At 40.2% G+C, this 12,274-nt stretch overlaps 1 protein-coding gene across 1 annotated transcript; it reads left to right on the forward strand.

Moving 5' to 3' along the window:
• Positions 1–10,349: 10,349 nt before the first annotated feature.
• LOC145134425 (ethylene-responsive transcription factor ERF071-like) lies at positions 10,350–11,578 on the forward strand. Its single transcript, XM_079069277.1, has 2 exons — positions 10,350–10,702; positions 10,851–11,578. Exons 1-2 carry the CDS (start codon positions 10,524–10,526, stop codon positions 11,380–11,382), a joined length of 711 nt encoding a protein of 236 aa, XP_078925403.1. The 5' UTR covers positions 10,350–10,523; the 3' UTR covers positions 11,383–11,578.
• Positions 11,579–12,274: the final 696 nt, after the last annotated feature.

Raw genomic sequence — 12,274 nt, forward strand, 5'->3', positions numbered from 1 at the left:
TTATTGTGTGTTCCCTTTATATTATCGTGTATTGTATCTAGTATGAACTGAATCTCTAAACTATACCTATTATAGTCTACTAGTAATGTACTCGAACTGTTGTTGAGAAGACTCATTTTACTACTAAGTTATGCTGGTACTTTAAAACGGAGTTTTGTTAAACTATAAAGTAACATATCTTGAAAAGAGTCTTTGAGATGTTTTGACAACTTATAAATGACATAAGTAATCCTTTTTAAAATGTTTATAACAAACAATTACACAATTAACATTGTGTTCAACTTGTATCCCCCCCTTAAAACATTTAAAACAGTTAAAAGATTCATTACGGGGTATGAACTCACCTGATGTGGGTGATTCAACGGATACACGTGTAAGGATGAGAAGTTCCACGAATGAAGTCCTGAGACACAACAAGTCATAAATGACATATAATGACATATATTGGCATGAATATAGTGCTTAGAAGCAACCAAATGCAAGGAAACACCTCACGGGACTAGGAAACACTTTGACCAAGTGTTGGAATCACATGTGATTCATCTAAAGAGTGTTTAAGGCCATGGTTTGGTATTTACGGCCATATGTTTACGGCCAAGGGAGTTTACGGCCGTAAAATCATGGTAAAAAATGCATATGAGGGTGTTTGAAGGCTAGGGAAGCTTGAGGGACTTTTGCTCTACACAAGGATGAGAAAGACCACCTCAATGGAGGGTGTTGAGGTGTTTACGGCCAAGGGAGTTTACTCCTGGCCGTAAACTCTCTAAATTGTCACATTTAGGGTCTTAAAGGTAAGGGGTTTCCAAGGCTTAAATGTCCAAAAGGTTAGCAAAGGCCTAGATGTGTTTAAGGTCCAAAACTTGACCATAAATGGAGTTTACGGCCAAGGGTGTTTACTCTTGGGCCGTAAACTCTATAAATGATGAGTTTGGTGATGATTCAAGGTCTTACAAAGCACAAGGGGGTGTTCTAGCCTCGAATCTAAGCCTTAGGAAGAGTTTAGAGCCAAAATGACACCTTTATAGGGGTTTACGGCCAATGGAGATTGCATGGCCGTAAAATCCTTTTGGTCTTGCATTCTTGATGTTTTCAAGGCTCTAAGCATGAGTCTTAACTAGATATCAAGTGTAGGGAAGAGTACTTACGATGTAGAGGCTTGAAATGGTCAATTTTGGCCAAGAACACTAGTGTGTGTTCTTGGTGTTCTTGGTGAAACTTGAAGATCTAAGAAAAGTTGATTTCCATGGATGAAATCAAAGAGTGTAACTAGGAGATGAAGTGTAACAACAAACCAAGGAAAGAACACTTATGTTTTTGAAGATCTCGAGTGAAGATCGGGATGATAGTTGAGAGAGAAATGGAGTGTTCTTGAGGTTGGAATGTGAGAAATAGCTGGAAATGATCAAGGACCACATATATGGTCTTGAGTTTACGGCCACATGAGTTTACGGCCGTAAACTCATTGGCATTGTGGCCGTGAACTCCTTATGATGAGGTTAAGGCTTGATTTGTTGTACAGTGTCTCTAGCAGGTACATTCTAACACTCATTCCTTAAGTGTACTAGGCTTAAACTCCTTAGAATGACCTTTAACCAGGCTAGAACTCATTACCAATGAGTCTGACACTTTGTTGAGTTGACTGACTGAGCTTTAAAAGCAAAAAAAATTCGGGTTGGCACATAATGCTCTGATACCAAATGTCAATCCCCGATTTCAAGGGCCAGAAAAGACCGATTTAATTTATGCTTTTAAATAAAATCAGAGTAATCCTTTGATTAAAAGAGTTGCGGAATTTGTTCCCAAAACAAAATATGATAAGAATTTATCAAAGCATTTCATAAAGAAATGTATTTTCATTATATAACAAAATCTCAGGATGTCATGTTCCGATACAGACCAAAAGCATAAAAAATACAAAATAGACCTTACAACAGTTACATATAAATACTGGTCTATAATCCAAAAATATCTTGACAATGTCATCCAACTTATGCTCTCGTGTCACTACCTGTCATACAAAGAAAAACTGAGTGGGTCAGGCTTGGGAGCCTGGTGAGCATATAGGGTTTTCAACCCACAATAAATAATTATATTTAGTTCATCAACCAACAATAACCCGATTACCCATTCCCGTTATCCTCACTTTATGTCCCTAAAACAACTATCACAAGGGACCTAGTCTAAGGATTTTCATCGGGACGAACATTACTACGAAGGGGTTTCCTACACAATAAATGTCCTAAAGGCAACCATGAGGGGGATAGAGTACACCGGTGAACACATCGTTCACAAACACCTACAGGTTATGAGCCTGCTAGCGTTCCACTGGACTGTTCTAGAAAGAGTATGTGGTCGTCATTCATACTCCGCTAGATGACTAGATCAACAACAACAACGAGGCTTCTCATCATTTTATTTCATCACACACCAACTGTCTACCCATGTTCTACCCAACATATTAGTAGATAAAATATATACATTTATAAACAGCTTAAAACCTGTACAAAACATCCATTCAACAACTAGTTCAAATAAACAAATAATATATAAACACATAGCACGTATTTTATAAAGAATACTTCATATCTATGTGTTAGAAGAAAACGAATATACACTCACTTCATAAGACAATGATCGGACAACACCCCGTCTCTTAAAATAATCGTTTCCGATAAAACCGGAATGTTTTCCCAAAAACCGGGCTTCTCGCAGGCAGAGTTTCGGCTTGAAAATATAATTTTCTCGGGAACTTCGGAGCGTCGGGACTTGCTTTGGGTGTCGGGATTGATATCGGGGCTTCGAGGGTATAAATTGCCAATAAATAAGAAGAATAAGGGGGGGGGGGGGAGATAAGAGTTTTGAGCAACAAAACCCGGAGGCCTCGCTTGCCTTTTATAGGGGCTGAACCCTCGCATTACGTTGGGCGTAAGTCCCTCGTACGCGGGGCGTAATGCCTCGTCGACATGTACGCTGGTCGTACTCCTAGTACGCAGGGCGTACTCTTCGGATCAGATCGGAGACGTCGTGGTCTCGGACCCGAGGCACTCGAGTGATGGGTAAGGTCGACGTGGCCCATTTCGATCCATGTATACGGGTACGCTGGGCGTACTCCGATTTATCAAACTTCAAAAATTCGTAACTTTCACATATGATCTCCGTTTTCGACGTTCTTCATATCCACGCGTAGGTGAGACTATTCTCTACAACTTTCATTTAGACTCTGTCGGCTAGTTTTTAATTTATTTTTAATATTATATTTTTAACAGGCCGGGACAAGAAATGTCCGTTAAAAATTCATAACTCCTTCATCTGACGTCCGTTTTCGTCTGTCTTTTTACCGTTGCACTACTATTAACGAGATCTTCGATTCTCGTTTAAATTGTTTCGGCTAAAAATCACTCGATCTCATATTCGAGTTTCGGGCTACAAACTGCTAAGCTGAAACTTAGAAAAATCATAACTTCCTCATACAAAGTCAGATTTGGACATTCTTTTTATGCACGCTCTCGGTTTAACTTATTCTACAACTTTCGTTTAGATCACTAAGAGTAAATATCGCTCTATTTTAAATTCACGTTTTACGTCAGTCAGCGTCGAGCCGGTTCTTTCGCGAAACTTCGACAGGTCATAACTCCTTCGTTATAACTCGGATTTCGGCATTCTTTATATCTCCGGAATCCTTGTTTCGACCAATACAAGTTTATCCTTAGATATCGGCTTTATTTAATATTTATTTCTGACTCTCATTTTTATTCTTAATTCATTAATCATGATAATTAAGTAAATAAACACATAATTCACATAATATTCACATAATTCCTCTTTATTCATTCAAAATGAGTTACAAAGGTTGACCTAGACTATTACATCAACATTAATGCCTAGACTAAAAACACGGACGTTACAAATAACCCGCTAGACCCAGGAAACTCTGAATCTCGGTTGGAGACCTCAGAATCTCTCACTGCATCACGGCCTCTATCTTGGCCGGATAGACCAGAATACCCTTCTAGTTGACAAGGTGCCCAAGAGATTGCACCTCGCGCAACCAGAACTCACATTTGAAGAACTTTACAAAAAGTCTCTCCCCCACTTAGATTCGACTAAGTCTTCACGGCGCGCGTGAATTGAAGGATTCCCAATCCTTCTCGCTTTCTAATATCCCACTGATGACAACCTGTGCTTACCAACGCTAGCGATTAATCACCGGTTAAACCTTGAGATCGCCCATCCTTGAAAATCTTGATGAGTACTCTTGAAATCTGATCCAGTCTGACACCTCAGTCCATCTCCCATGCTATCAACTGTAGGCCTTAATCTTCACTCTGGCTGACGAATCCTCGTTCCCACTTCCAATCTTGCAGCACCACTGAACTCTAACCGAACACAGCCCATGCGAGAAATGCAATTCTCTTGAACATCCAATGACCGAACACCCATGCGTCTAACACTCGCAAATGACTCCATTATCTTCATGCTACCATTCCTCCCCTAGAAACGGTAGTACGTTGAACTCCGAAGTTCATCCATAGACAATTGTCTACCATACGTGAACCATGATAGAACCATTGAATGCTGACTTCACTGGAGAACTATCGCTCTAACCCTGACCGAGTATCCTCTAAATAATACTCCCACATAGATCCTGAAAAAGATCCGGAATGATAATGGTATGCGTGGAACCCACTCCGCAAGATACGTCCCTTTGTGGGTTCATCAAGGACTTTTCGGCATGCAGGATGGCATATATGATCCTTGATAACCCAAACACTAGCAGAAAACCGACCCGAGATCTGACTTATCCAAACTCACTCATAATTCCAATGCGATACGTATTCCCAACATCTAGTAGCAGTAGAAGATGTCATACCCGCAACATCTGGAGGAATCCTGATCACCTTCGGCTGACATGATCAACCATGCTACCCTGTAGCAGCCTAAACCCTTGGGGCGACAAACTCCCTTGTGCACTTCCCGTACGTGCTGCACTGACTCCGGCCCTGCTGGCCTTTCACCCGATGATCAGAAGTCATGGGTCTCTTCCCGAGACCCTCTACTATACGCACCTGGCACGACCCCCTCTTCTCAAAGTGCTCCAAATCGATCTCGCATCCTCGGACTTAAAAGTCATATCCTCCAGGGTTTGACACCCTGTCACGCTCACTAGCTCACTTGCCAATGGCTAAGCTGCAACAACTGAAACATCCTCTGTCCCTAAACTGGGTCACAAACTTCTCCCCGAAGCTTCTCAGATTCCCTAAGACTCTCACTGATTCGAGTATGGATCCTGTGCTTTCAGTAGTACGGGCCCAATACTACCTTCCACACCTATCCATACTTTCCTCAGCAATCATCCCGAATCCTCCGAGTCACTTCCTCAAACCGGTACCCTGAATGCCTGCTAACAGCGCAACCAAGTCCACTAAATCATTTCCTAGGTTTCCATCGGTTCCCGTACCCACCCAGTCCTCAGCTGCTGAAAGATTCCCAATAATGTCGACTAGCTACCTCATGAATATAGCCACATGGAACAGAGATCAGATAATCCTTCGAGTAAAAGACCCATCCCTAGAACGGTTGGACTCAAACAAGAGCTGCGCAATAGGGTCAAATCTATCACTCTGAGATTATCCAGCCTGTGCCACATGTGACTTAGCATATTCACTTAATCGCTAGCTCACATTACCAAGAGTACCAAAAAGCACAAAGCAAGCAGCATTCAGACAATGGAAAATCTAACCATCATATTACAATCAAATCATTCTATCCTCTAATCAGGAATCTGTACATGCAATTCAAAGGCTCATACAATCAGGCATAACCTAAACAGGCTATCTTATCACTGACTGGTCAGTACTAGTATGCAAGTCTACAAGCACATACAATAGGCATATAAGGCATCCTCCTAGATCCCCAACCCTAATATAGCATGTAATTCTCATAATCATATCATAACATAACATGTATGGGTATCTTGGAAAACTTACTTGAGCTCGGCTGATTGCATGCATCACACATCTTGTTCTTTTTCAAAGTTCCTTTTTCTCTTTTCAAATTCTTTTCAAAATTATCTTTAGAATGATTTTCCTTTTTAAAATTTCCATACCAAGTCCTTAGTTTGAGTCCAGATACACTCGAGAGTGTGTCCGAATCCCTCAAACCAAGGCTCTGATACCAACTTGTAACATCTTAAAATTCAAGGCCAAAAATTTCATTTTTAAATAAGTTATTATAAAACCATAAGTATAAAAACATCCATAATAACATCTCATGTTAAAACCAAAGTGCCAATAGTCAAACATGTTATCATAAAATAATATCAGAGTGTAATCCCAAAGATCTCATGTGCAGAAAAACACAGTGTGATGCGCTGCGGTCGAACCGACTCCTTTCCTTTGAAAACGAAGTACCTGAAACCAAAACTGAAAACTGTAAGCACAAGGTCAGTGAATTCCCCCATCATACCACATACCATACAAATCACCTACTGTCAGGCATACCGGGGTGCCCGACCTACCCCCTTCGGTATCTTTCAACCGATATCCGGGGACTGTTTTACCCCCTATCACTATCACATAATAACATAGCATAGCATACATAAAATATATTTTCAGGAATATCTGGGTGTCCGACCTACCCCTTCGGTATCTTCCAACCGGTAACCGGGAGCTGACCTCCCCTTCGGTATCTTTCAATCGGTAACCGAGAGCTGACCTCCCGTTCGGTATCTTTCAACCGGTAACCGGGGACTATTTCACCCCTACCACTACCACATAATAACATAACATAACGTACTGCTAGGCATGCATGGGTTCTGACTACCCCTTAGGTATCTTTCAACCGGTATCCGGGGACTATTTCACCCCTACCACTACCACATAATAACATAACATACTAGCACATAAAGCATACAGATAGTGCATACCAGATAATTATCACAAAGACAATCATCTAACAAACAACTCCTACTAGCGGGCCAGTATTGTGGCCTTAGACCCACTTCTACTGGAAGGTAACTCACCTCACACTGCTGAAGTCCCGTAGACACAATCCCAGCTGTTGGTTGACAGATTCTCGAACTGTCAATATCAAACATCACCCAATTAATAATTGGATCCCAACACAAAAATCATAAGTCCATGCTTGGGGTAAAAGACTACTTTACCCCCATCTTAGCTTGATTCAAGCTCAAGGCCCAATCCAAAGGCCCAAAGTTCAAACTGTGAATCAAAGTCCAACATATGGCCCAATTTTCCAAATTGGGCCCAAACCGTTACATGGTCTCACTCTAAGGCCAACCATTTATTCTAGTCTAACCTTTGACAGTCTAATGGTCTAATATCATATAATCATTAAGGCCCATCTATGGCCCAATTTTCCAAATTGGGCCCAAACCCTCATATGGGCCTTACCCTAAAGCCCATCTAATTATTCTAGTACATTGATTGTTCTTGGATGGCCCATTAATAGCCCAATCACCAAAGCCCAATAGAAAGGCCCAATTTAAGGCCCAAGTAAGATTAGGGTTTTACATAAAATGACAATTAGGGTTAAGTTTTTCTCACTAAACCCATTAAGGACTTAATCCATTAAGTCCATCACTCTTCTAAATAAATCATATGGTGTGATTGGGCTTAATACACAATTACCATTCCAATGGCCCAAATGTGGGTCCCGATAAGTCCAAGCCCATAAATTCAATATTAGGGTTTTCTAAACCCTAATTAGGGTTTCCAACCCCATCTTAGCCCAATAGGCCAAATAGCTAGGTCTTTTGATCAATTAGGGTTCATTAGGCCCGTTAGTCACACGTTTGGGCTTGTAGGTCAACTGGGGCTTTACTGGGCCCATTAGGGTTTCATTGGGCCCACTAGGGTTTTAGTCCCTTTGTCCAAACATTCCAAACGAGTTACAATCCAAACAAGGCACACCGCCACCTGACACGGCGGTCGGTGGTGGTTTTGACTTTCTTTCCATTATTCCATCTTTTTTTGTTACAATTTACAATGAAAATACCAAAAGTAACACACACACTAACTATCATAAACACACACACACACACAACCACCCTAGTGGTGGGTGGCGACGGCAGCAGCACCAAGAGGGGCATAACGGCGGCAACAGTGGCTAACGACGGGACAGAAGAGGAAGAAGGAGCGACTACAGTGGGGGAACGGAAGTTGCGCCTCCACCGGAACACGAAAACGGCGGCTACGAACGCTGCTCGACCGACTTCTTACTGCCACGACGTCGACTCCTCGACTTCAGCTCACGTCGATAGCAGCGGCAGTGGTCCGACTGAACGACGAAATGAGGTTGGCCCTCGCCCTTGGCCACGGCAGGAACGGTGATAGAGAACTCGTCCCGGTGGTTCTCTCCGACAACGATAAGGACTCGACTCGGCGGCAAGGCATTGGCCTAGAACGGTGACGTCTGGCGGTCTTGCTCTATCGTAAACAAGGAGGAAGGGTGGTGCAGCTGGAGCTTGACGAACGGCTGTAGGAAGGATCCGGAGATGGTGGCGCCGGCGAGGGAGGTATAAGGTGGCGGCTGTTGGGAGAGTTAGGGTTAGGGTTTTGGTAACCGGTAGTGCTAAGCTTATATACCCCGTGCCATAAAGTCTTATTGCCATAATGGCAGAAACAGTCCCTCTCTATATAATTCTTTTCAACTATGATCCAAAACTTACCATTTGAACCCTGCCTCCTGAATCCTTTACAATTGAAGTCCAAATTTTACCTTTTTAACCCCATCCAACCAAAAACCCTTCAACTTAAGTCCTCATAAATACCATGCAGCCTCTCCTCTACAATTATTTTCAAATGAGGTCCATAAGTAACTCTTTAGCCCCTTTTTTTCATAAATCCTTTCATATTAGGTCTAATACTTACTAAACATCCCTCTGTCTTCTAAAGTCTTTACAAAATAAATCTCGAATTTATACTTTGACCCATGAGTAATCCAACTTATGGCATTTGGCTTCCCAAAACCAACACCTTGCTATATAATTATAAATTTTAGGCTACGATTCATTCATTAATTTCGTCTATTTATTTATTAAATAAACGGGGTGTTACATAAGGAGGGACGTTTGATTGATGAACGTTTCAAGTTGAAGAATAAAGAGAAAACAACAACAAATGGTAAACAAGTTAGTTTTTTCGGGTGAACCCGATGTTGTTGAGGTTGATTGTATTGGAGAACTTCTTACAGTTTATTCAGATGAATTGGATTCCACTTGTGATTGGATACACAATTCTGATTGTACTTTTCATTTGTGTCACAACATAAGTTGGTTTTATACGTTTGAGAAGGTTAACCAAGGCTATGTTTTGATGGATAACAGTTCTACATGTCCAGTCGTTAAATATGATTCAGTAAGAATCTATATGTTTGATGGAGTTATCCGAACAATAGGGGATGTTAGATATATTCCTAAACTTAGAAGAAACTTGTTATTTGTTAGTTCCTTTGATAAAAAGGGATATGAGTTTATTGGTAAAGGTGAAGTTCTCGGGGTATTCAAAGATGGTTCTAACAAACTAAGAGCCAAGAGAAAAACCTCAAACCTCTATTTTCTTGATGGGAAACAATTTAAAGTGGTGTTGTTGTTTAAAAGTCTCTTTCTGATCCAGATTAGTCCCGTCTCTGGCACCTTCGACTCGTCCATATGAGTTTTCAAGGCATGTCTGAATTGAGTCGAAGAGGATTACTTGGTAAACATAAGGTTTTTGATTTGGAGTTCTGTGAAGATTGTGTATATAACAAGGGAAAACGAGTGAGATTTATGAGTGGTATTCATACAACGAAAAGACCACTTAACTATGTCCATTCAGATTTGTGGGGACCGTCTCGAGTTGCTTCGAAAAGTGGAGCTATCTATATGTTCACTATCATTGATGATTTATGTAGGAATATGTGGTCTTTCTTCTTGAAACATAAAGAAAACATTTTTTCTACCATCATAAATTGGAAAGTGCAAGTTGAAAAACAAACATGATTGGTGGTAAAGTATCTTCGCACAGATAATAGACTTGAGTTCTCCTCATAATAGTTTATTGTCTATTGCCGAAAGAAAGACATCACTCGGCATCGCACGGTAGTCCATATGCATCAACAAAATGTTGAGATTTCCAACCAGATAACACATCTTTCTTATAAGTTCTAGATTGTCGAGCGCTTCACGTCGACATTTTTGGGTTGGACCAAAGAAAAAAAAACCTTCAATAATAAATTAAATTAGAAAAGCCCTTACACATTTTTGGGTTGGGCCAAAGAAAAAAAAACACCCGGGTGGCCCATATATCTACGCAAATTGCATAGGCACATCGCACATGAGTCATGACACATTGACACCCCAAGGAAGGTTCATTAATGAAGTGTCACGCACCGACGACCGACGTCCCTGCTACTACATAAACACCCGTCTCACCCTCTTCCACTTCCATTCACATCTGTCCTTTCTATACAATCAAAACTTGGCTACGTCCCTCAAAATCAATACTCAAATTGTAACAGCGACCATGTGTGGTGGTGCTATCATCGCCGATCTCATACCTCGTCCCCGCCGCCTCAACTCCACCAACGTCTGGCCCAACTCCACCGTCTACCCTAAACTCAACCCTTTCCAATCAGAATTTAACCACTTTGAAGAAGAAGCCTCTCCTGTTCATAAACGAGCTCCATTATCTTCAGGAAACCTCTTTCATTCCTTTTTTCTTTCTTATGTTTTCTTTATGTAAAAATGCATTTTTTTTCTGAAGGGTTTATCTGTAATTGTTGTGTAGGAAGTGATATTTTGTAGTGTTCATTGTTTTCTGATGGATATTTTTTTCTCAAACAGATGATGCGCATGAAAGCAGTACTAGAAAAAGACAGAGGAAGAATTTGTACCGAGGAATCAGGCAGCGTCCATGGGGAAAATGGGCGGCTGAGATTCGTGATCCGAGGAAAGGTGTTAGGGTTTGGTTGGGTACTTTCAACACAGCGGAAGAGGCTGCTAGAGCTTACGACGCAGAAGCTCGAAAAATCCGTGGAAGAAAAGCTAAGGTTAATTTTCCCAACGAAGGAGATTCTTACAACTGTGCTTCACTTCGTAATGGTTCTTTTGTGAGTTTCTCAAACGAAGCCATTGGTTCGGGGGAAAAGGGGTTTGTTCCGGCAATGGCGAAAGAAATGGTTACGGAGAAGAAAGCGGAAGTCGTACAGGAAGTTAACGAAGTGGAGAAGCTGTCTGAGGAACTCATGGCGTACGAATCATATATGAAATTTTACGAGATGCCGTATCTCGAAGGGGAGCTGGTGGAGGTCCCGGCGAATCCAGAGGGCGGAGCTGGCGGTGGTTCTATTGAGCTCTGGAGTTTCGATGACGATGTTCTGTAACTAGCAGAACGGAACAGAACAGATTGACCTTTTCGTGTCGTAGTTGATTTACGTGTTCTTGTTTTTTAGGGCTTAAATTTGTAATTTGAAGATAATTTTGTGCTTCTTCTTTTCTTTGGATTCAAAGACAAAATTGTAATGTTGGTCGTTGGATGCTTTATTTATATTTTTCTTAATGCAAACACGTAATAATATGTTTATGTTAAGTATGTCTTGCGTTTTATTTTACTTATGTTGTTGACTTGATACTAGATACCATTGACTATATACTAGATACCATTGATGCATGAATATACTCTTCGTAATTTTTATTTAATTTCTCTTTTGAAATACTCCAACCAATATAATGAAGTAATATAAAATAAATAAAATTAACGAATATACGTTTTGGTCATAAAAAGGTTTTGGCGGGTTTAACCTTTAAACCACATGGAAAAAGAGCTCAGTTTTTCATCTGGCTATTTAGTCACATTTAATGAGGGTGATATTTTTATTTTAAATCTCAAAAAGTATAAAAAGTTAAGCTATTTAAAATAAAATAAAAAATTTAAAAAAAAAACTGTTTATATATGTGTTTTGAGATTAATTTTCACATATCTAAATTTATAATGATCAATTTTAATGATAGATAAACATATTTTATCAATTAAATTAGAACGGATTATTAAGAAGTAAAGAAAAAAAACATATGTTTAACTTTTTCTTATAGTTAAATTTATTTTTATTTCAAAGAGATATTTCATGTTTTCACACAAATGTCTCGTTAATCATTTCAAGTAAGCATTTATTAAAAACAAACAATACAAAGTTATTCTCAAAACAAATTCACAAGTCATTATTTTATATGAAAATAAAATGAGTATTGAACAAATTTTAAGAGGATTTTAATTGC

The sequence above is a fragment of the Lactuca virosa genome, chromosome 8 (genome assembly GCF_052849685.1).
Source record: "Lactuca virosa cultivar CGN04683 chromosome 8, Lactuca_virosa_CGN04683_v6, whole genome shotgun sequence".
Classification (NCBI taxonomy): Eukaryota; Viridiplantae; Streptophyta; class Magnoliopsida; order Asterales; family Asteraceae; genus Lactuca; species Lactuca virosa.

Bases quoted from the DNA above. Each gene is read 5' to 3' on its own strand.
- LOC145134425 (XM_079069277.1), top strand. From the start codon at position 10,524: ATGTGTGGTGGTGCTATCATCGCCGATCTCATACCTCGTCCCCGCCGC. The intron at 10,703-10,850 runs CTTTCATTCCTT...AACAGATGATGC, and splicing joins CCATTATCTTCAGGAAACCT to GCATGAAAGCAGTACTAGAA.